Here is a 25,452-nt window from a genome sequence, read left to right as displayed (position 1 = left end):
GAACTCCAGGGTGCAGAGAGTTAAACCCCAACCTCCTGGATAAATGACACATTCCATTCCTGAGGGGCGGGACTGCCAGGAGTTTAAAAGGAATGGGAGGCAGTTAATTCAGAGAGAGGGTTGTGGGAGCGAGGGAGAGTGTGGGTAGGCGTAGGAGATCTTAAAGTGTTCTGAGGAGTTTAATTGAATTATATTATCTAGCCATTGTTAAGTGAAACTATGAATATGATCTAAGAACCTGTACACATGATACCATTACGCATTTAAAAGTCATCTAGTCTAAATAAAGCTTTCTTAAATGTTAGTGGATGTGCTTAGTTGTTCCAGCTGGGTATCTAAACTCACAGAAGTGGTGGCTCTATAGAGGACAAAACTTACCTCGGGAATAGAGGCATCGGTTTGTGTCTTAGAGTTACACTGAGGAGGCTTAGGAGGATAACCTGGGGTGCTACAAAGTTGCCAGAGTGGAAAGGGCAAACTTTTGCAGTGGGGAATCAAACTGAGTGAGACCCTTTACTGTAGGCAGGAGGTTATTCCGTCAAACAGCCTAGAGTTTCTCATGATACCAGGCCACGTAAGCTGGAAGACTCTCTTTACTAAGGAACCCAAGTAACAGGGGTTTATTTTTAGGCGAAAGGAGAAGAGGGAGGGTGGTTTCCCCCCAGGATTCCTGTGGCGCCTTTTTAGTCATAGAGAGGGAGGACCTTCTTTTTCGTCGCAGTAAATCATTTACAAGAAAATCCAGCTCCTAAAAAGTCAGAGTTGTTTTCAGCATAGCACTACGTTGAACGTTCCATCAGAACATGGATTTTTCACAGCAGAACATTCTCCTCATCTTCCTCTGTGCCTTCCTGGTCTGTTCTGGAGCTTTCCCCAGAAGTATGCAAGGCTCACTTTGGGGGAGGAGGTGGGGATGAATCCCTTTGTGCTACCACAAAAATAATTAAATACTGCCCTCAGTTTTTCATTGACAAACAAAAAGCTGCTTTGGTGTGATGTGCTTTGTTAGTCAGTGTACAGTGGCAGGTAGTCCCACTGGTTACAGTCCCATGCTGAGAAAGCAAGGGTCTGAACAGTTTCCTCCTGTACTTTCTAGGCTTGATCCAAGGTGTTTTGCCCTTGCTCTGGTCCTTTCCCAGGGAAAACCCGCTCTTTAGCTCTAAATTGGAACAAATCACAGTCCACGGAAAACCAGAATTGCTGTTTGCTCTGATTGAATGCTGAAGAGCAGTTTTTCCTGGGGTAAAGCAGTGGGCAAGAGGAAGTATGGATAAGTTGTAGCTTTAGCAAAAGTAAACTATACACCAATGTCTGAATTATCTGTCATCAGAGTGACTGCCCAAGTGTAAATAGCAGGTGTTGTCAACCTGGTCCCTACCACCCACTAGTGGGCGTCTCAGGATTCTAGGTGGGCGGTAGGGGATTCTACGGCACAAGCTGAATCCTCCTTCCATCGAGCACTGGTGAGCGATAAGGAAATTTTACCATCAGGAAAGATGCATTAGTGGACGGTAGGTATAAAAAGGTTGACTACCCCGGTCTACAGTATATTGCGGACACACACGCTAAACCCTGTCTGTGGTGCCTACGCCTTCCCCACAAAGAATGAGACCAGAGACCAGAGTATGGGTTCAAATTGGCCACAACTTTATTGAGCTTCAGAAGTGGGAAACTTGGCATAGGCCTTGGCATAGGTAACCCTCTCAGCCCGTCTGGCTTAGGATATGCAGGCTGATGAGGTACAGTGGGAAGGGACTGTAAAGCGCAAGCCTACACAGCATGCCCTTCCACTAACCTCGGCCCAGGAGTTTGACCTACATGCCACCGCTCTAGGGCCAGGGACTCCCGGTTTTGCCGGGCCCTGCAAGCGCCGCCGCATGGGAAGGGAGTCTTCCCCCCCCAAACCTGATGATAGACTAAAGGATACCTTGCCAAGACCTAAAACCGCCAAAGTTGTAACGAAATGCTACGGGGAAGGCAAAACCTGCCAATGCAGGGAAACTTTCTTCCCATTTCTGAATACAGCAACCATCTTACGACCGCAGCAGCGCCCGCTGACCTGGAACGCAAAATATTAGTCTGTAAGGAAAAATATTGTTAACTTGATGACCGCTGACTTAGGATGAAATTATGTGGAGGCAAGAAATTATTAATTTGAGGGAGGGTGGGTGGGTGATCCTGGAAGGAAAAATCCAAGTGAGGCCTGGCCAAAAGGCTCAGCCTCTTTTCTTTGGCCTTAGCCCCACCCCCGTCCGGCCGTCCATTGTCCTACCTGGCCGGGGGCGGGTCGAAGGCCAATCTGAGCCAGTGGGAGGCACCCGCCCAGGTAAGCCCCGCTCGGTGCTGCAAACCCCGCCCACCTGTGGGGAAGGGAGGGCGGAAATTCTTGGTTCTACTATGATTAAGGCTAAAATGAGACTGAAAATTCATTTGTTCAGGAATATTAGAGGATCACATCTGACCTGTTTACAAGGCTTTGGGAAGTGGTAAAAGGCATTCTAAAGCAATGAAGATTATCTTTGCCCATGGAATTAAAACGTAATAATTCATTTCTATGCCCCAAGAATCTGAGATAGATAAATCCTAAGCACTACTACATAAAGGATGCTGGTTGTCTGTTCTTAGACTAATCCTGACAAATGTCTGTTGGCTAAAGTAGTGAGGGAAAGCTTTTTATTTGGGCAGTAGATTAAAGCAGAAGCCCATTTGTCAAGAAGCAAATTGTTTTGAGTGTCTTGAAATATAACAAATACCTCCCCCTGAACTGGGTCTATGAGCTGATGTGTCTTAAAGTGTTCCCTTGAGCTGGGACAAGTCCACATTCTTTAATGATTTGCTGCTGGTACTTCCTCTCCCCTCATCCCTGTCTGGCACATCTGATGCTACAGAATGGCTGTTGACAGCTCTGTTGAGAGTGGGAAGGTGTCTCTTGCTTCTTTGAGTAAAATAATCGGAAGCTTTCATGCTGGTATCTTGTGTTTCTGGTAAGTTAGAGTTGCACTGGTATTAGTAAGTGGCAGGGAGGGTTCAATATATGCTGTCATACAAATATCAGGGAAGGGCTGTAGCTCAGTGAGTGGTAGAGCATCTTCTTTGCATGCAGAAGGTCTTGGATTCAATCCTTGCCATCTCCAGGTAAGGCTGGTAAAGACTCTATACTGTATGAAATCCGGGGAAGATGGTGCCAGTCAGCGTAGGCAATACTGAGCTACACAAACCAATAGTCTAATTTGATACAAGACTGCTTTTTATGTACACTGGGGCAGGTTTGTGCAAGTTGTTTATTCTAGTTGTTGTGCAGTTCAGAGTGAGCGTTGGGGTCCCAGATAATGGACATGCTTAGCCTAGAGCAGGAATTCCCAAACTGTATGCAGGGTGCACTAGTGCACTATGGGAAGACTGATACTGTACAAGAAGAAATAAGTTTAATTATTGATAGTCAACATTCACCAAAGATGTTCCTGTTGACTCTTTCTAAAAAAAAACCACCAAAACATTCTATCAGCAAATCGTCCTGCCACATCTCTGTATCAGCTGCGATTGGATCATTCATTCACTTCTGATGTGAATTCACAGTAGAATTATCTGCCACAGAGGTAGAGAAATTGGTGAAATTTTGCTTCTCTTGTCAGCTGTTTGGCCTTGCCCATCATGTTGTCAACTCTAGCTGTTCATAAATGATAGGTTAATACTGATGTTATCATACATTAATGTGTCACTTATAAATAATGTCATCTGTATGGGTTGTAAGGACATGTAGCGACTGTGGAAAGGTACCGAAGAATCTGCATAGATTCCAGCCCTTTAAGCAATTTAGCAGAGGAAGCACTTAAGATTGAGGCTACTAGTTGGGTGCTTTAATTCTCACTCGAAGATAATTGAAATACTAAGCCAGGGGTGTCAAACTCAATTTCATCGGGGGCCGCATCAGCAGTTTGGTCATCCTCAAAGGGCCGGTTGTATCTGTAGCACTATGTGTCCACTCTTTATTATCATAAATTATTGTCACTGCATTCAATTATTACTTTTTTTTGTAATAATGTAAGTAATAACTAGCTCTGAAAGCAGAAACATAGTCAGAATAATGGCAAGTAGATATTCAAATGTACAATTATTGTACAATTTATTGAAAAATGATTTTTGGTAACTGCACTGGGTGGTGGAGGCTTGCTAGGGTTTCATGCAGGAGCTTTGCAGAGCTACTGGTACCTGGAGATGCTGGGGTCCTTCTGCATGCAGGACAGATGTTCTGCCAGTGAGCCACCACCCTTCACCAAAGGGACTGGCTGAGGTTGACTCACTGGAGCTGCTCTCCTGGTTCCAGGGTTTAAGGGCCAGAAGTATAAAGCAGCATCCTATGTTTCTGAGGAGAGAGAGAGGGAGGGGAGGGAGGAAGGAAGGAAGGAAGAAAAGAGGGAATGGGAGGGAGAGAGGAAGGAAGGAAAGAGGGGAGAGAAAGAAGAGTAAGAAATAAGGAAAAGAAAAGAAAAAGAAAGAGGGAGAGAAGACGGAAAGGGAGAAAGAAGGAAGGAAGTAGAGAGGGAAAGAAAAAATAAGAATGAGGGAGAGGAAGAAAGATGGGAAGGACGGAAGGAAGAAAGGAAGAAAGAAAGAAAGAAAGAAAAGAGGGAGCAGGAGGGAGAGAGGAAGGAAAGAGGGGAGAGAAAGAAGAGTAGGAAAGAAGGAAGGGAATAAAGAAGGAAAGAAAAAGAAAGAGGGAGAGAAGACAGAGATAAAGAAGGAAGGAAGGAGAGGGAAAGAAAGAATAAGAACGAGAGAGAGGAAGAAAGAAAGGGAAGGGGGGGTCGCCGCCTTGATTCAGCGCCAGAAAAGAGCGCGAAGGGACCCAGGGGCAAAAAGCATTTCCCATGCAGCGTGAGGCAGCGGGTGTCTGTTTTAGGAGATGTGCGTAAAGCCTCAGAGTTGCACGTTCATGAGGCTGAGCCGCGGCAGGAGGCGGAGGAGGTGTGGCAAGAGGAGGAGGAGACGGCGGCTTGTCGGGTCGGTGCCCGGCAGCGCCATACGGAGAGTCCCGAGCCTCTGGGACACAGCAGTGCTCTGTAGCACTTTGAATCCTCCTCCTCCTCCACGCGGCGCTGCTGGGTGCTTTGTCTGTGCTGCAGCAGCAGCAGCAGCCGTAGCCGTTTCCAGGCGCCGAGCCGTGGCAGGAGGCAGGATTCAAAGTGCTACAGAGCACTGCTGCGTCGCAGAGGCTCGGGACTCTCCGTACGGTGCTGCTGGGCGCTGACCCGGCAAGCTGCCTCCTCCTTCTGCTGTGGCTCGGGGCGCTCCACGCAGCGCTGCTCCGGCCGCCTTTCTACCCCCCCCAGGCCCCAGCTGTTTGTCGGCGCTTTGTCGGCTCTTTGTCGGCGCGGCGCTTCAGCAGCAAGGTCCTGCTGGCTGGGGCGCTCGGCAGGCCACATGACGAGGTCTGGCGGGCCGGATTTGGCCCCCGGGCCTTGTGTTTGAAACCCGTGCACTAAGCCTTTGTATCAGCTTTTTATTTCTACCATGTTTCCCATATTTTAAGACACCGCCTTATATTTATTTATTTATTTTACCCAAGAAAATAAGCCTATGGCTTATTTTCGGGGGGTGTCTTTTAATTTTTTTTTACTGTGATTTTTACTGTAATTACCGCAGCCAGTGTTGCTGCTGCTGGGTCCCGGAGGCAGCCTGCCAGGTCGGCGCCCAGCTGCGCCGGTGCTGGACACGGGAGAGAGCAGGAGACTGAGCAGCCACTGCGGCATCGCGCTGCCAGAAACTCGCAGCCACTGAGGAGCTCGCGGAGCCGGGGCATGCGGGCGGCTCTCGCCTTGCCGCCCTTTCTCCTGCTCCCGGGGGAGATGCGGCTTCTATCCCCCATTGCCAATGAAACAGCCCGGGGGAGAGACGCCAGAGCTGAGGCGTCCCCTGCCCGCGGATCCCACGCGCCACCGAAAACGGCAATGCTTAGGGCCCCCCACTCCTCGCGCGAAGTGGAGTAAGGCCCCCCGAGCGGTCCAGGGCTCGCTTCCGAAGGGGCAGGGACAGGGCTGCGCTGTTAAACTGTTTGCAAACTCCTTGCCCAAAAGAAAGCTGTCCTGCAGAGTGCCGGATCAAGGAGCTGGTCTGCAGAGTCAGCGCCCAGCAGCGCAGCGCTGGATTGAGGAGGCGGTGCTTCGTGCGGAGCTGCTGGGCGCCGACCCTGCAGGCCGCTTCCTCGATCCGGTGCTCCGCGCGGCGCTGCTGGGCGCCAACCCGGGAGGCCGCCTGTTAATTAAAATTAAAGGACGCCTGTTTCTTGGGAGAAAAGCAATGACAAACCTAGACAACATCTTAAAAAGCAGAGACATCACCTTGCCAACAAAGGTCCGTATAGTTAAAGCTATGGTTTTCCCAGTAGTGATGTATGGAAGTGAGAGCTGGACCATAAAGAAGGCTGATCGCCGAAGAATTGATGCTTTTGAATTTTGGTGCTGGAGGAGACTCTTGAGAGTCCCATGGACTGCAAGGAGATCAAAATTATCCATTCTGAAGGAAATCAGCCCTGAGTGCTCACTGGAAGGACAGATCCTGAAGCTGAGGCTCCAATACTTTGGCCACCTCATGAGAAGAGAAGACTCCCTGGAAAAGACCCTGATGTTGGGAAAGATGGAGGGCACAAGGAGAAGGGGACGACAGAGGACGAGATGGCTGGACAGTGTTCTTGAAGCTACAAACATGAGTTTGACCAAACTGTGGGAGGCAGTGCAAGACAGGAGTGCCTGGCGTGCTATGGTCCATGGGGTCACAAAGAGTCGGACACGACTAAACGACTAAACAAACACACCTTATGATGACTAAACAGCATCTACTCTCCTTTGGGGGGGGGGAATACCTCATTGCCACCAGAAAAGCATATGATGGCCGTCAAAACAAAAGGACGTGCATTTTTCAGACAAGGTAAACTGGTATCAAGCTAAGGTACATGCTATTTAAAGAAGAGTGATGTGGCAATCAGAATAAAGACAAAAAACAGATCTTCTTCCTTCCTCACTTTCCTTGTCATAACACATTCTACCTTCAGGTTTCGTGGATTTATTACCTTTGTGTTTAATTATTTATGAAGTTTAATAGTCTCATATGTCATATCTAGCATTATTCTAGTTACATTACACATGCCAGCAGTCTTTCATTACCAGTTTCCGGAATTCTGGCCAGAAGGTTATTTGTGAGTAAATCTGACAATCTGAGCTATTATTCTGACCTTTTTGTCTATTCTGTACATACCATGTTCAAGGATTGCCTTGAACGGTGTAAATCAGAATTGCTCAAAATATTTTTTGACTCTAAAGTTGGAGTTTTTGATCACTATAATATAGCAGAGCTGACTGGTATTTATCAGTATTTTAATGTGTACCTTATATTTTACATAAACTGCTGAGAGGTTTTGATGATTAAGTGGTATATGAATCTAGTGTATATGAATTAAATTGTCAGAACTGAATGAAGTTTCTCACTTCCATAATTATTGATTAACAACATAATTAATGGAACATGTGGTATCCAGTGCACAGTAAACATGTCTACTTGGGTTACGCCCAAACTGTGTTTATTTGTATATTTAAAATACTTCACTTGGTGCATCTCAGGGGACAAGGCATGCACAAGGCATGCACAGATAAAAAGGAGCAACATTTGATTTAAAAATAATAACTGTTCAAACCAATAATGCAGCTACAAATAGTCAACAGCACTAAACTACTAATATTGAGACCAGTCACAATTCACTGATCTAATCACCCAAATCCAGTTGCATCCAACAAAAGCCTAGCAAAATAGGCAGGCTTTATATTTTATTCATCAATCAGGAATGAGTATTGCATTAGGAAAAATAAGTAATAAAAATGGTTTTGATACATATTGATGATAGAAAAGCATGCACAGAGCGAGAAGCACAAAATTAGTGCTTCCATTTGTAAAATTGTCTGGAACGTAGACAATTTAGTAGTGAAGATTCTAAATTAATTGCACAGTTCTTACAGAAGCAGAAAACCAATGGTAGGCAGAAAAATGTGTTTTCTAGGTGTTCAGCATATGTTGCTATGTTAGCATTTTAGTTTTTAATAAAAGAGCATTGCTTGGTGGGCTGTTTTCAAAATAAAGCCCAGGTAGCAAATTTGCATGTGTTTCAGACGGCTTTTGTATGTACCACCTCTTCCATTTTACCTGCTGGTCATCTGAGGGATAATGGGAGAGGGATTCACTCCCAGAATTTCTTTTTTTTGGGGGGGGGGAATCAAAAATATTTCAAAAAATAATTTGAAAGCTTGAATACTTTCACAAGGAAAATTAAAAAATTCCTTCAGTAGCACCTTAAATACCAACTAAGTTTTTATTTTGGTATGAGCTTTCGTGTGCATGCACACTTCTTCACAAGGAAAGTAAAGCCCAATAAGTGCTGCATGTATACATATCAGTGGTATACAGCTAACATTGGGCAATGTTGTCCCATCTTTCCCCAAAAAGGGGACAAAGGAAGACCCAGGAAACTACCCGTACTGACCGGTGAACTTAATATTGATACCAGGGAAGGTCCTAGAGCAAATAATTCAACAGTTGGTCAGTGAGCATTTAGAAAACGATGCTGTGATTACTAAGACCTAGCATGGGTTTCTAAAAATTAAGCCATGCCAGAGTATTCTGATTTCTTTTTTTGATGGAATTACAAACTTGGTGGATTAGTGAAATGCTGTGGACATAGTGTATCTCGGTTTCAGTAGAGCTTTTGACAAAGTCCCCCATGATACTCTTGTGCACATTAAGTGATGTGTGAACATGGCCTGTGTCTACTACCATTTCAACTTTCTATGCGTTTGCTCCAGTTCAATTATTTTCTAAAACAAATTTTCTTACTATATTTTCTTGCTATATTAAGAAGACAGTGTTTTATGCATCATTTTTTTCCAAAGTAAAAAATGGTTAAAATGAAAATGCAGCTAATCAACATATGCAGCTAATCAGTAAGTGTAAGAGAGTGTGTTTCATGTTTGTAGTGATGCCAGTTTCAAATAAAAGTTTTTTGAAGATAAGGAATATTTTAAGTAGCATTTTCCCATTACTAATTTTATGCACTTGAAAATAGTATTTAGAATTCCACTCCACGCACCCAATATCTCAAGACAAACAGATGCCAACAACAAGAAGCAACTGATGAAGTGGACTGTCCCATTCGCAAAAGCCTATGCCTTCTTCTCCTTCTTTGCCGATCACTCGTAGCCGAGTAAGATTGTCTTCCATAAACACGATTTTAACAATGGGTCCGTAAGTGACTGTGGAGGCCAATTCTGGAGCCACACTTCCTTCCACAGTGGGGACATTGGTTTCCAGGTGGGAGTTGATCACGATGTGGATTTGCCAAGTGTGCCTTCCTCTTAGCACATTTCTCCATTGCGTCCTGAGATCAAGTTTCTTCAAAGCCCATGACACCTTTGGTAAAGTCTGTTCTCCAACTGGAGCGCTCGCAGGCCAGTGTTTCCCAGTTGTCAGTGTTTATACTACATTTTTAAAGATTTGCCTTGAGACAGTCTTTAAACCTCTTTTGTTGACCACCAGCATTACGCTTTCCATTTTTAAGTTGGGAATAGAGTACTGTAGTTGCTTTGGAAGACGATAATCAGGCATCCGCACAACATTACCAGTCCAACAAAGTTGATGTTGAAGAATCATTGCTTCAACACTGGTGATTTTTGCTTCTTTCAGTACACTGATATTAGTTCGCCTGTCTTCCCAAGTGATGTGTAAAATTTTTCGGAGACACCGTTGATGGAATCTTTCGAGGAGTTGGAGATGGCGTTTATAAGTGGTCCTGTTTCTCTTCCATACTAGGAGTATAATTTGCTATGAAAAGAAAATATATAACTCATCTTGGACTAATAGATTTGTTCCCAGTAGAATATAAGAATTTCTGTGTGTTACAAAGGTAGATACTTTCTTTCCCTTTATAACAGCTGTTCTGGGAAGCCAGATATGACATTCAAATGCTTCCCATGCCTTTTAGAATATATTGGCATGAATCCCAGATAGAGCTATCTGTTATAGTTTTGGTAACCTGCATTGGTAAGCTCAAGACTGGAATACTGCTATGCTCTCTATGTGACACTTGCCTTGGGGCTGCTCTGGACATTTCAGATTGTGCTGAATTCAGAGAGTAGACTTCTGATGGGGGGCAGATGACTGACAGCTTGTGACACCTTTGCTGTCCATATGCTGCTGGACCAAGTTTAAAGCTCCTGTGTTGATATAAAAAGCCCCTGTAATAAGCAAAAATCTGCCCTTATTCCCTTATGGGGTACACAAGAGCCCTTATTGGGTTCTCCATCGGTTGGAGAATATAACAGAGGCCAACCAGAGAAGTTTGAGAAGCAAAGCCTTTATTTTTGCTGTTGCAACAGGGTCCTCCCCCTCACACAGGAGAACAAGGAAGGAACCCAGAACAAAAGAGAACCTCCACTTTTATCAGTTTTCCCATCACCAAGAAACACCCCCAATACAATCATTCCTACATCACAGCTATGTAATCAATACCTCACAAAAAGGAGGGTTCAAGGTAGAAATCTGAGCACTTTTGACACCTCTCCTAGTCCTCCTCTCACCCCTCCCAGGTGTGAATTCCTAAACACAAAGAGAAATTAACATTTTCGTAAGAGTTGATCACTGTGTTTTGTTCGGAGGAGTCTTCCATTGTGAATGAGATGGCTAGCAGTCTGGCACCATTGATGGAGAAATGTCCAGTTGGCAGAGCCTCCGGCTTATAGGATTATGGCTCCCAAGTTGCTAGTCATGTGGAAATGTTTGTGTGTGATTCAGTGGGGTGGGGGGGAATTCCTACAACAAGATGGATATCAGTTTAATTCTGGTCAGTTTGGGAGAGTCAAAAATGGTTTTCAGGCCTGTCTTCCTGTACTGTTTGCTTGGTACATATATGAACATTTATGATATATGTGTGACCTCAAAATTCTTGTAACACCCCAAACAATTTGGATCCAGTATACTTTAAGGATTGCCTAAGTCCTAGTATCCCAACTCAGTCAGCGAGGTTATCCAGAGCACTAGTGCTAGTTTCCCCCCATGTTAGAGGCCAACTATGTCAATGCTCCCATACTGTGGCGTACTCTTCCAGCAGACATGCTCGCTTTTGACATTCACATGTCCTTGAATAAATTTTTATGCCAAAAGGCCTATCCAGGTCTTGATTGTCCATTTATTTTAATTATTTTGTGCTGTGTTTTAATAGTGTATTATGTTTTATTGTATGCTTATTGTTCTGTACTGCCCTGCTGTTTTATGATATGGTGGTATACACTTTGGATAAACAAGCCATGGTCTAGCATGTTGTGTGATCCATGGCAATGTGACATTTTGAATGGAGGTCTACTTTGAGAAAATACTGAAATGTGAACAGTGAAGATTTATACGTTGGACCTTCAAATTTTTTTTAACAATTTTACTTTATTCATAATATTGAGAAACATTAATGTTATTTTTGTAGCTTTCTTTCCTCTGCCAATTCTCTTTTCTAACTTTCACATAAAACTTCCTTTAATGATTTGATCATAAATGTAAGGATATGTTTCCTCATTAAACCTTTGCATGCTAGACAGTTAATAGTTTAACTGTTTGGCAAAAATCCAGCTTTTTACATGAATTTTGTTATGCTCTCAGAATATGGATATTTTTTATACCCTTGATATGTGTGCATGCATAATCTCTAGCATTATTGAGAGGTATTTGGCAGACTCTAAGAAAAAGCCACTCCAGCAGTTCAGTGGTACTCTAGTAGTTACATATTCAAAAGGCAATATGCATTAAAACTACTGTTTAAAGGAAAAATGATATATTCGCTTTCATTTCTCTTTAACTCTTCCTTGGTACAGTTTTTATTATGCTATCAAGCAGCAGGAAAAAGTACAGGGATATTTTTTAAAGCATGTTTAACAGGAACTCACTAACTTGTGACTTGAATGTATATATATTTTTGTGAAACAGTAAAATAATTTATTATCCATAGCTGTCAACCAGTTAAATCCATCCAGTCACTCAGTTTTTGTACTTAGGCTAGAAGGCTGGTGACTATGGTATCAGCACATTGCTGGAGAACATGCTGCAACAGCACCATTGCAGGGACAACCCGGCAGCCTGGGAGGTAGATATAGTAGCTTAATTATATAGGTTAAAATTAAGAGAATTACTCAGCATATTGACTATTAGCATGCTCATATTGTAGGCCTTGCGAGACAGGACTTCCACCCCTGTGCAAGGATGGTACCAGGGTTGAACTTAGGTCGAGGAGAGCTTTACATTGATATACTCAAGATGTAACCCTTGACCCTTTACGTGCATTAGATGCATCAGTATTATTTCTGGGGATTCCTGAGGAGGGGGGAAGGAGGGACTAAAAGGGGATATAAGCTTTGTGAACTATCACACGGTGCCTTTCTGCCAAGCCTAGGAGAGAGAAATAAACTCATTCTCTGGAAGAAACCTCGGTGTCCGTTTGACTCCTCCCTCCCTCCCGGGAGCAACGCAGCATACCCGGCTACGGAAGAGGGCTGAAAAAGGCTACAATATGAGCTACCACTTTTAAATAAATGTTGTAGGGTAAGATGCTGTGGTGGTGTTCTGAGGTGCTTACTTGTGTCACAAGCCATATTATGACTTTGCACTCGTGTTGGCACTGCTACAGAAGCGACAGCTGCTATTGCTGGCAGACTGGCATCATGCAAAGCTATCAGACGATACAGAACCGGGATGTCACCATCCCGGGATGTGTGTCTAGGGATTAATTAACTGTGGTGCATCTTAACAGTGTTTCGGTCAATAAAGACCCAGCTCTGTACTTGATATTAAGGTGTCCAGTTACAAACATTCATAGCTTGTTGACATCCATCTGTCTGGGAGACAATGGAGGAATTCGACGTTGGAGGTGAAGTCAAACAGTTGGAAGGTTACAGTGCCTGCTGTGGCTGTAGAGACCAATATGGGAGATACTGTTGTATCTGGGGCAGATGAAGGCATTCTCCCAGCGACCATTCTGTCCTGCCTGCTCAATAATTACCCCGGTCAGGAGCAACCACTAAGCATCAGGTTCTTTTGATTCTCAGTAAATAGAGGACAACAAACCTTTAAATAGCAGAAGCAAGCTTTATTAATTACTAAAATAATAAGCAACAGAAACAGGTGCTGATATACAAAGTAAAGATAATTAAAGGATATAACGGAATACTTAAAGATAAAGTTGCAAAGCTACCTCAGACATCCATCATTCCTGCCATGGGGGACCCCAACTACAATGACTGACGGCACCCCTTATCAGGCCAGTGTGAGGTGCCAGGCGCTCCTGGAAACCCCATGGCCGAAGTACCATTGAATTGCTGGAGCTGGGGCCTTACCGGTATATAGTGTCTGCAGAAGCCCCCTGGCAAGATTACATAGTCTTTGATACAGATGTTCATGAGGTCATGCAGAGTTCAGCCAAAGTCCATCTTTGGAGTGAGCTAGTTCCTTTGTTCTCATGCTTATCTCTGCCACTGGCAAAGCCATTACTTCATGCTGGCTATGCATAGATCATAGCACATAAGATTAATGCCTAAGAATAACAGTCAAGTTTAAACAGGAGCACCACCATCTGATGCCTCTTCCCTGGCACTACCCATTCCTCCTCTGGTCATTGCTATGGATGAACAACTTGGAGTATTGAAATCAACATTAAAAGTCCCAGTTGTGTTGAAATTTAACAATGTTAGTAAGTTAGTTTTAACACTCAAGTGCAGGCATCCCCAAACTGCGGCCCTTCAGATGTTTTGGCCTACAACTCCCATGATCCCTAGCTAACAGGACCAGTGGTCGGGGATGATGGGAATTGTAATCCAAAACATCTGGAGGGCCGAAGTTTGGGGAGGCCTGCTCAAGTGTCTTCTGGAAATACCAACAGCAGACCCTCCAAGTGTCCATATTTTCCAGGGACATCCCTAATTTAAAGAAGTAGTCCCAATTTCTGATTTGATCCCAGAATGTCCCATTTTCCTTAGGATGTTCCTATTTTCATTGGAGAAATGTTGGAGGGTATGGAGTTATCCAACCCTCAAGTCATCTAAAGGCAATCCTGTATAGGGAAGTTTTTTAAATGTTTAATGTTTACTACTACTACTACTACTACTACTACTACCAAAAGGGACATGGGTGGCGCTGTGGTCTAAACCACAGAGCCTAGGGCTTGCCGATCAGAAGGTCAGCGGTTCGAATCCCCGCGACGGGGTGAGCTCCCATTGCTCGGTCCCTGCTCCTGCCAAACTAGCAGTTCAAAAGCATGTCAAAGTGCAAGTAGATAAATAGGTACTGCTCCGGCGGGTAGGTAAACTGCGTATCCATGTGCTGCTCTGGTTTGCCAGTAGTGGCTTTGTCATGCTGGCCACATGACCCAGAAGCTGTTCGCTGGCTTCCTTGGCCAGTAAAGTGAGATGAGCGCTGCAACCCCAGAGTCATCCGCGACTGGACCTAACAGTCAGGGGTCCCTTTACCGTTACTACTACTACTACTACTACTAAATTACTTTTACCCCACCTATCTTACTCTACATATGCAGGTGAAAAACATATTTATGAATATGTGTGTGTGTGTGTTTTCAAACCATATGATGATGTTTGTCTAAATTTTGTAGAGGGGCGTGTTTCAAAGAGAATTCACCTGTTTTTTGTAAGATATTCAGAACTTAGTTTCCAGCCTGGTGTAATCTAGTTCTGCAAGTGTGACAGATTTTAATTGTTTTCATTGTAATTCTTGTTTATGAAAAATCTGTTTTGCAATTATTCAGTTAATAGAGTTTGCTTGGGGAATCTCTTAACACCCGTTTAAGAAATATATGCATTTTCAATCTGTAATTAATTGATCACACTGGTTTGTATGGGATATCTTTTGCTTGGCTTCTGCCATTGATTATTTATTTGGTTTATGTCTTATCCTTCCTTACAAGGTGCTCAAGGTGGGAGATAGGCTAGGCTAAGAGATAGTGACTAGGCCAGTGTTATCAAGTGAGCTTCATAGCTGAGTGCAGATTTGAACCTAAGTCTTACCAGCACTAATCCAGCATTCTAACCTCTACATTATGCTGGCAACTCCAAATTATGATCATATGCAGATTGTATAACCAAAATAGTTGTGTTTAATTCAAGTCGGTGTTTTCTAATAAAATAAGATACAATTCATCACCATTTTGTGTTGCCACATTGTATGGTGTTTTGATGGAGTCAAAAATAATAGATTTCTTATTTTAAATTTAACTTACTCTTTTGAAATCAAATCAGTCCAGCAGCTTGCTGACAATTTTTCTTTAATACGTTGCAGTCCTTGAATAAGGCAGCTAGAGTGATACATTATTGAGCAGACAGAGTCATTTAATGTTGAATTGCAAGACTCCAAGCATGGTTTTAAAATAAAGTTCTCCAAATATTTCCCCCTTTTGACTATGATGCCAGATGTAAAATATAGCAAAATCTTGATATGGTATAAATAAGAGCAAAGCAATGAATTTAATTCGATATCATGCTTCTATTGATGAAAAATAAAGAAAAGAACATTTGCACCTGGAATATCACCTGGTGGTTTAGATGAATCTGTCTGAGAGCTGGTGCTAATATTCAGATTATTTTCTCATTTCTAATGACAGTCCTCCATTCAGTAGCATTTTATATAGTGACAGTTAGTCTCTCAAATTATACAGCACATCTCTAATGACATATTTATATTTTTTCATTTCAATAGTCCTTTTTTTTTTACTCCTGCAGGCATTTGGACAGTCATTCTCAGTACACCGCAAAGTAGCTGAAGATGGTGAGACACGTGAGGAGACACTCCTCCAGGAGTCTGCATCAAAGGAAGCCTATTACCTAGGGAAGATTTTGGAAATGCAGAATGAATTGAAACAAAGTAGGACTGTTGTTACCAACGTTCAGGCAGAGAATGAACGACTGACGGCGCTTGTGCACGACTTAAAAGAGGTAAATCCGGTTAAGAAGTGGTGTGGGATGTAGACTGGATTCTACTTACAGTTTGTTTAAAATGTAGCAATGTATTTCTATTTTAGGCCAATTAAAAGTAGTCACAGGTTTGTTTAGATTCCATCTGAATGAAGGCAATGCTGTGCCAAACTAGATCAATTCATGAATTAATCTCTTTAAGCAGAATACCACAACATTTTAGCAATAAGCAGATAGGTAAAGGGACGTGGATGGCGCTGTGGGTTAAACCACTGAGCCTAGGGCTTGCTGATCAGAAGGTTGGTGGTTCGAATCCCTGTGACGGGGTGAGCTCCCGTTGCTCGGTCCCAACTCCTGCCAACATAGCAGTTCGAAAGCACGTCAAAGTGCAAGTAGATAAATAGCGGGAAGGTAAACAGCGTTTCCGTGGGCTGCTCTAGTTCGCCAGAAGCGGCTTAGTCATGCTAGCCACATGACCCAGAAGCTGTACGCCGGCTCCCTCGGCCAATAACGTGAAATGAGCGCCGCAACCCCAGAGTCGGTCACGACTGGACCTAATGGTCAGGGGTCCCTTTACCTTTACCTAAAGGTAAAAGTAAAGGACCCCTGGATGGTTGAGTTTTACCTAAAGGTAAAAGTTAAGGACCCCTGGATGGTTAAGTCCAGTCAAAGGCAACTATGGGGTGCAGTGCTCATCTCACTTTTCAGGCCGAGGGAGCCGGCATTTGTCCACAGACAGCTTTTTGGGTCATGTGGCCAGCATGACTAAACCACTTCTGGCACAATGGGATACTCTTAGTGCCAGAGCCCACAGAAACATTGTTTTACCTTTCCGCCACAGCAGTACCTATTTATCTGTTTGCACTGGAGTGTGTTCAAACTGCTAGGTTGGCAGAAGCTGGGACAGAGCAATGGGAGCTCACCACCATTGAGCGGATTCGAACTACAGTACTGACCTGATCAGCAAGCCCAAGAGGCTCAGTGGTTTAGACTACAGTGCCACCTGTGTCCCTGTTGATAAGCAGATAATAAAAGTGCACACAGAGTGTGGCAGACCACATGGAAATGTGAGAAGTCACTTGCGTGGACTTGCAATCAGACAAGGAGACACCGAAGTAAGTCTTACCACTTCCTCTTTATTGTAACGCGTTTGCAAAGGCGGGCTCCACGACCTGAGTGGTGCGAAGAGCCCCGATCCACACACAAGCTGAGGCTTATAACCCTATTGCTGCCGCCCCTCCTTAGAGGCTTGGCTTACAATCTATCTATCAGAGAAAGACACATTTCTAATACATTAACCAATCTACACTCTCTATTCTAAAGCTAACCTTATTAGGAAGCATGGGCTATACTTCCTTATTTCTACTCTAATTTAGCTGACACGGCATCCTGTTCTATTCTAACTTAGCTGACAGGCATCCTGTTCTATTCTAACTTAGCTGACAGGCATCCTGTTCTATTCTACTGAGCTGACAGGCATCCTGTTCTATTCTACTGAGTTCGAGACACATCCTGTTCTATCACTCACTCTCACAGAAAGAAAGGAAGCGAAGAGAGACAAGAGTTTGTCCAGCAAACTCTGAGGCGTAAGTGCATCCCGCCCTCAGCGCTCAGATCTTTTTTATTAGCATTAGAAAACACCACAGAAATTCAAAAAACTTCAAGGAAGCAGGATTTATCACCTCTGAAAGGTTTGCCAGGAAGGAGAGAACTGCAAATGCCCCTTTTGGCCAAATAAACACCAAATGTTTACGACAGCTGGAAGACAAATGGCATCAGATGCTTTTTCTCTTGCACCCAGACTGAAACGTGATTTTCAGGCAAAGAGAAATGGAGATTACAAACATCCCAAGGAATTTATATCACAAATCATACATTCTATAACCCAGGTGGAAATCTGATCAAGGGAGCCACGAAGCTCAGATCATCCTCTTCAACCACACACATGATTATAAATCCATGATTTCTTACAATAAATCCCTGGAATGCTACCACTACACAGAGGATTTCCCCCCTCTCCTATTTTGGTCATGTGCTGTCCCTCTGGTTTAGACCCCAGTAGAATAGAACAAAGATGAATCAAGTCTCCAGACAACCAAGGCCATGTCTGCTGTTTGGTTTTGCAGAGAGCAGAGTCAAATACTCATGGTGGTACTTGCAGGTTTTCATTATGCTTTCTGTGTGTGCTTGTCCACTTCCTTGGTGCTCTGATCTGGCTCCAGTCCAGGCTCATTTTTATAGGCAACCCACCACATACATTGACCAGTATGAGGGTGTATAAAGATCAGCAGCAATTTCCTCTAGCAACAGTTCTCACAAGTGTCTTTGTACATGAAGTGACTGTGTAGGTGTGGCCAACCTGGATGCCCCAGACATGACAATAGACACATCTTTTCATTTTACATGTTACAACAAGCATACAAATTATTTGTGCATTAGCTAAATCATCCAAGTTGTGGTTAGTTCCCTCTTTTCCAAGATGTTTTAGACTTCTGCTTCATCATAGCTTTAATCTACCCAAATCCCAGCCTTGCAGGTGTTTTTTTTGACAAATAAATAGATGCTGCAAATTCCAGTCATGAAACGCCTGTATCACATCTAGTTTGGTCCTCAAAAAATGGTTGATATCAAGTCCATTTTTATGATATGCTAGTCCTTGCATTGAGAGCAAAATCAGAACCTGTGGCCTATCACTCGAGTCACTGCTTATGCTCCCACAATTGGAAGCATTTCAGACAATCAAGTGCAGAATCCTAGATATTGAATTCCAAACCCTTTGCAGCGCAGCCAACAAAACCTGTTCCGTATTGGGGTTGGGAATTCCACCCTCGTTTGGCCAGGACACTCCATATTTACATCAGCTTTATTTATGATCCCCACCTACACAGAGCTCTTTCTCTCACAAAATTTAACATCTTACTATCTGCAGTTTTGCCAGGTAGATTCTTGAAAATCCCATAACCTGAAAGATACCGTACTGCCCTTGTGGCACAAAACAGGTCAAAACCATCACACACGTTTTATTTTATTGCCCATTTCATGCAAAAATATATGATAAGTATTTGGCCCCCTTATTGAAGGGGGGATTTATTGCACTGACTCTTCCAGAGTGTCTTATCTGCTGAACAATCGTAGTAATGACATTGTGGAGAATGTGGCAAGATTTCTGAGCGATGCTATGAAATTTCCTCATGATGTCTGGCCAGTTTTATCCTAAAGTATCTCCTACTATGTTTTGTTAACTGTGCTGTGTTCTGATCCATGTATACGATGCACTTTTTTTATACCAATAAAGGAGATTGGTTGGTTATGCTAGCCCCTGTTCTTTCTCAGATCAGAATTATCCTATAGTCAAAGTTTATTTTCTTCAGAAATGTTTTTTTCACCAGAAAATCCAGTGCCTCATCTGCATTGAGTGTTTTCACTGTTTCTCAAAGTGCCTTAAGCAGTTAGCTGTTTAACATATTGGTTGCATCATTTCTTGCAGTTTAGAAAGCTGCATTTTCTCCCTCAAAGGTCAATTAACTTAGCTGGAAGCCTCCCTGCCTACTTGCTTTGAATGAATGATACATTGTTTATTGGCTCTTTATTTCCAGAAGTAATCCTTGGGATTTTCTGTAGATTGGTGAGTTGAGATTGCCTATGCTTGCGCTGTTTTCACATGAGATCCTAAAGAAAGTGCCTTTTAGTGTTTTTGCTCTATTTCTGCTGTTTGTAAATGTTGTGAACGCAGGGCACACTGCAGAAAGTAAATTAAATGGACATTCTTAGTAATTCAGACTTTCCATTCTCATTATTGTGTGGATACCAGGAATGTGCTGGTGCAAAAACCACTGCATCCAAACCCTGTGGCCACAAACACATGCCAACATACCATATACCATGCACATGCACCCTGCCTCACACGTGCATTGCCAATTGCCAACATACACACGCACAGCAAACATATCCCAGTGCAACACTGTAAACAAATGCACATGGACACATTGGCACTCCAAGGGCGTGCTGACTGCAGTTCTCTCACACACCTTGTCCGCACATACTTAGTTCTGAATCTCTTATGCATATTGATAGTATGCTCAGGTTAACAGATACTTGCCAAACTGTATTTACAGGGAGGTGTAAGCCCCTACAGTCCAAAGACAATTGGAAAGCTTTTCCCATTTCTTCTTCCTGGCAGAGAAATATTTGAGGTCAATTTGGGAGAGTCTAAATGGCTTCAGGATTGTTCTCCTGTACTATTTCAGACATGTGGTTTATATACTTATTTATGTGTTTGCCTTGTACATTTATGAACATTTATTTTATATATATAAGGCCTGAGAATTCCTATAATAATGATAATATAAAACATGTCCAATTGTCTATATTTCTTGGTACTTTGGAAAGCCGTTTTGAGTTTGTGATATAGTATATAGTGCTTAAGACTCTTGTTCCTTTTTCTTCACTCCCTTGTTTGATTTCATTTGTTTTGGTGTTCATAAACCAAAGCAAACTTTCCCATTGAAAGTAATGGAAAGTGGATTAATCTGTTCTAGACGATGAAAAAGACCCCCTAAAAAATGAAAAAAAGAACATTTATTTTTCCTTACCTAACTTTGGGGCTGGGAAGCTATGGGCGAGGGGTGCTCAGGTGGCAGCGGGAGCAAGCAGCGGCAACGGCAAAGCAGTCCGGGCCGGCTCCTCCGGGCCCGTCCTCTGGGCCTTCGTTCCAATGCCTTCGTGGAGGCCGGGGAGCGCTTTCGCGGCTGCAGCCCAGTCGCGGAAGCGCTCCCCGGCCTCTGGGAGGCATTGGAATGAAGGCCCGGCTCCGATGCCTTCCAGAGACCGGGCCTTCGCTCCGATGCCTTCGCGGAGGCCGGGGAGCGCTTCTGCGGCTGCAGCCCAGTCGCAGAAGCGCTCCCCAGCCTCTGGGAGGCATTGGAACGAAGGCCCAGCCTCCCCAAAGGTATCGGACACTCCGGTGTCTTCGGGGAGGATTGGCCTTCGCTCCGATGCCTTCGGGGAGGCCGGGCCTTCGCTCTGGGCCTCCAGGAGGCATTGGAGTGAAGGCCCGGCCTCCCCGAAGGCATCAGATGCTCAGTAGGCCCCGGGCACCTCGGTTTACTAACTTCCAGGTTAGGATTGTTCGTAAACCGAAAATTCGTAAACCGAGGTGTTCGTAAACTGAGGTTCCACTCTATCCTGTTGGATTGCAGACCTCAGAAATATAACTTGTCTCAGAGAAGCTAATTGGACTGTTTGACCCCTAGAGGTTTTTCTGAATCCTTTATTCCTTGTTTAGTTGGTCCCCCATTTCTGTCTTGCGATAGAAGCAAGGAACATACCTATTACTGAGCAATTTAGATGTTGCTGTTTTGTTAAGATTTAGAGCTTGAGGAGGTAATGCGCTCATTGAAATATGAAAAGGATGGAAGATGAACAGCTGCTTGTTGTTAATCTGAAATGTTGATTTGCAAACATCCAGATGTCATTGTGTCCATGTTTTGGGAGTAATTACAATTTGAGGCAAACTACCCAATGCTTTTACATCTACGGTAGTGTAATTGGGGGGGGGGGAGTACTAGTTTTTCCCCAGACCAGAATAATAATTATGTTACAGTACTGTTTTATTAAAATGTTCCAAATGAAGGAGTGAAATGTTGCCTAACATTTGGGAGCCAAACTAGATGTGGGACAGGAGATCTATGAATAGAATCATTCACTTTTTTAAAAACAAACAAAAAATGGTAACTAAAGGAGGGAGTAGTTTGAAATCACGCTACAGTACTGGGGGAAGTAGGATAACTTTTTCGCCTGCACCAGTTTTCCAACTGAAATTTGACTAAAAGCTGTACCCTGGTAACTATGAATAATTTACACCAAATTAAGAGGAAAGTGTGTTAATCTTCCAATTCAGTTGCTACCTTATTTTGATGTAACCTTTATTTTAATTGCTATAACATTGGTAGGAATATTTCAACCACAGAATTATTAATTTAGGTTTGGATGATTGCAGGGCCGGCTCTAGGTAGAGCCCCGGTGGCGCGGTGCACCAGGGCGCCAGGCTGGTAGGTGGGGCGCTGTGCGGCAAAGCCGCGCAGAAACCATCCTGTGCCCTGCGAGGGCGGGGGTGCTGGAGCGATCTCCGCCCCTCAGCGCCAGGGTCCCCGGCCTACTCGAGACTGCCCTGGATGATTGATAGCCTTTGGAGGGTTATGTTCATTTCCCTCCTTGTAATATCATTACATCTTTCTTTCTTGAACAGTAGTAGAGAAAAAGAACTTTATAACTATGATATTTAAACTATTGTTTATGTAATCAATTATCTTTCTTTAGTTTATCTTTGATTTGTTGCTTGCATGCTTTGAAGTTTCAGTAAAGTTGTTAAATGGCTAAATTGGTCTTATTTATGCAAAATGGGCACATATTCCATTATTAAAGCAGAAGATTATTGGTGGCCCATTGTGCCCATACAACAGATCAGTGCAGATGGCCAAAATCAGCTGTCAAAGAGCAAAGTAGATTTTGAACTGTGCAAAGAGATATCCATTCTACAGTGGTACCTCTGGTTAAGAACTTAATTCGTTCCAGAGGTCCGTTCTTAACCTGAAACTGTTCTTAACCTGAAGCACCACTTTAGCTAATGGGGCCTCTTGCTGCCACCGCGCTGCCGGAGCACGATTTCTGTTCTCATCCTGAAGCAAAGTTTTTAACCTGAGGTACTATTTCTGGGTTTGCGGAGTTTGTAACCTAAAGCGTTTGTAACCCGAGGTACCACTGTACTTGGAATCTCTTTCCTCGTGTGAAATACCCATTCTTCCCCTTCCTGTTTGGAGCTACAGTAAGCCCATTTCAAGCTCAACTATCCCATAATTGTTGCTGAATAAGGTCTTATAGAAGGGCAAAGCACATACTGTGTAGAAGACAGATCCTCTGACCTCTTTCCCCTTCATACTTTTATCTTTGAAACCAGGTGTATAGTGTTAGTTGAACTAATTAACATTCCCATCATGGAAGATTTTCTGTTCATTAATTCTGTCTTCTAACCTGCAGACACACCAGAATCTCCAGTGGCTGCTTTTTTTAAATTTTTGCAAGCCCAGCAGCTGTTGTACAGTTATCTGCCCAGATCAGATAAAGTTTTAACGCATTGTCTACCATGCTTCACAAATCTGGATGGCTTCTAAAGTCCCCACTGTTCCTGTGTTTTGCTGGGTTTTTTTATCCCTCTTTTGTTTGTTGTGTATTTGACCTCCTGCACCAACCCCCTCGTGCACCAACCCCCTCTCATAGCAACTTCAGTGTATAGCAGCTTCAGTACTGTAGCTCCAAACAGTGTATAGCAGCAGCGGAAAAGCTTTGCCCATGTTGTGAGCTGGCTTTAAGCATCTGCTGAAAAAGTTACATTTGTATTGATGAGACAAAATCCACATGCTGTGCATGACTGCAAGAACATATAACTGACTCGCTGCGAGGTGAGGTTACTCAAACAAAGTGTTTTCCTGTGCTGCTAACAGACACTGTGAGAACAAGCTTTCATTCTTTCTTTATCATAATGCAATTTCTTACTTTATCTTACTTGGTATACTAGAGTGAAAACAGGTTATTACCAATTACCAACAAAGCTAGTGAAGCATTCATTGCTGCAACCTCTACAAAACTATGCACAACAAGAATAGAGTACAGTGGTACCTCGGGTTACAGACGCTTCAGGTTACAGACTCTGCTAACCCAGAAATAGTACATCAGGTTAAGAACTTTGCTTCAGGATGAGAACAGAAATCGTGTGGTGGCGGCACAGCAGCAGTGTGAGGCCCCATTAGCTCAGGTACCTCAGTGGTACCTCAGGTTAAGAACAGTTTCAGGACCTCCACAACAAATTAAGTTCTTAACCTGAGATGCCACTGTGGTGAAAACCAGTGTTTTACTTCAGCACTTTACAGCTCTTACAGCAACAAAATGGCTACATAGTTTCCTTTTCTTATAGTGTCCCCTAAAATGACACCTTCTTCTTTCTGTGAATGGCACCCATGAAGAACTTCCTTTGTGTTGGTTCCCACTGAACAAACACCACTTTGGCTTCTAGTTTGTGTTACTATTATACAACTCGCATATTTTTTCATGAAACAGAAATGAAAATAAATACTTTGCCTGTTTTTCTGGGGCAGTTATGACATTATACCAAAGAGAAAATGATGTCCTAATGATAAAGGCAAAAGAGACAATGCTATGCATTACAATGTGTGCTTGGATTCCATTCTCCATGAATATTATACTTTATACCTTGATTCCCTCTTTGACTGAAACCCTAAAACTCTTTATCAATTTGGCACTTTCATGATACTGCAAATAGGTTCTTGGCTCTCATCATCCAATCTAATAGTTTGTTCTGTGAATAGTGAGAAACCCATGCACTCCACTTTAATGACTTTTTAAATGTATGGTTCTGCGCCAGCAAAGCTGTTTACTTTTAGCCATTCTCAACAGCCAAATCCAGTCAGCATCCAGGAAGAGGACACAGGGTCATTAGGAGGTCAGACAGTGGTCTCACTCTTTCATTGTAATGGTCAAATCCACTGTTAAGCTTCAGGATTCAATGAGTTTTTGCGTGACAAATGCTTCTCATATATATATATATATATATATATATATATATATATATATATATATATGCCTTTCACAGCTTCCCTATGTGTTGGGTTGTTGTTTTTTATAGAAAGACCAAGGTGACAATGTTGACGTTGACATTGTTAAATTATTGTTTATCATATTTTAGCATGGTGCACCAACTTCTTATATAGATGGATGGCATCCAATATTAGCTAGAATAGACCCTTTCCTTTGAAATAATTGATTTAAATGGGTGTATTCTGACTAATGCTGGATATCACCTACTTTCTGTTAGGCAATATCTTCCCAATCTTCTGACCCAAATAGATTAATTCCTATTTCCACTAAAAATCCAAAAGGGGTTATCTAATTATTATTATTAATAATAAATGTCAGCAATATTTTTTCTCATACATGTCAACTTTGTCTCCAACAACTTCAGCAACCATTCCTTCATATTAAACAATAATATGCCTTTCCATCTTTGTCCACACAAGAGTCTTTCGAAATTTCATCCTGATTTTAAACTGGATAGTGTCTAACAAGTTGGTATCTAACAAGTTCAATACTTTGGGTCCATTTGCTACTTTTGTCCCAAAAGTGATAATGAAGCCTCGTTTCCACAGTTGACCAGTAGCCAGCCAAATTCTGAAGGCATATTTGCTATCTGTGTAAATGTTAATGTCTTTGCAGCTAGGTGGCATGCCTTTGTTAGGGCAATCAGTTCAGCTATCTGTGCACTACACCAAAGGTCCAGTGGTTCGGCTTATTCCATCTATAATTCTGGAGGACCCATTGACAAAAGGATTAGTTTTGGGTTACTACGGACCGCAGCAGTAGATCTTGTCTGGGTTTGTCCTGTAAT

At 43.0% G+C, this 25,452-nt stretch overlaps 1 protein-coding gene across 9 annotated transcripts in view; it reads left to right on the top strand.

Moving 5' to 3' along the window:
* Positions 1-25,452, top strand: part of BICD1 (BICD cargo adaptor 1) — a 144,380-nt gene that overhangs the window by 50,806 nt on the left and 68,122 nt on the right. For all 9 annotated transcript variants that reach the window (XR_015945896.1, XM_035126582.3, XM_060279954.2 and 6 more), the window contains exon 3: positions 15,804-16,016. Coding sequence is in view for 8 of the 9 variants with exons in the window: in XM_035126582.3 (XP_034982473.1) it covers positions 15,804-16,016 (213 nt within the window). In the remaining variant the exon portion in view is untranslated. The remainder of the gene's footprint in view (positions 1-15,803; positions 16,017-25,452) is intronic.

Source organism: Zootoca vivipara, chromosome 9 (genome assembly GCF_965207765.1).
Source record: "Zootoca vivipara chromosome 9, rZooViv2.hap1.1, whole genome shotgun sequence".
Taxonomy (NCBI): Eukaryota; Metazoa; Chordata; class Lepidosauria; order Squamata; family Lacertidae; genus Zootoca; species Zootoca vivipara.
The sequence above is the reverse complement of the archived record's forward strand: the minus strand, read 5'-3'. Positions and strand labels throughout refer to the sequence as shown.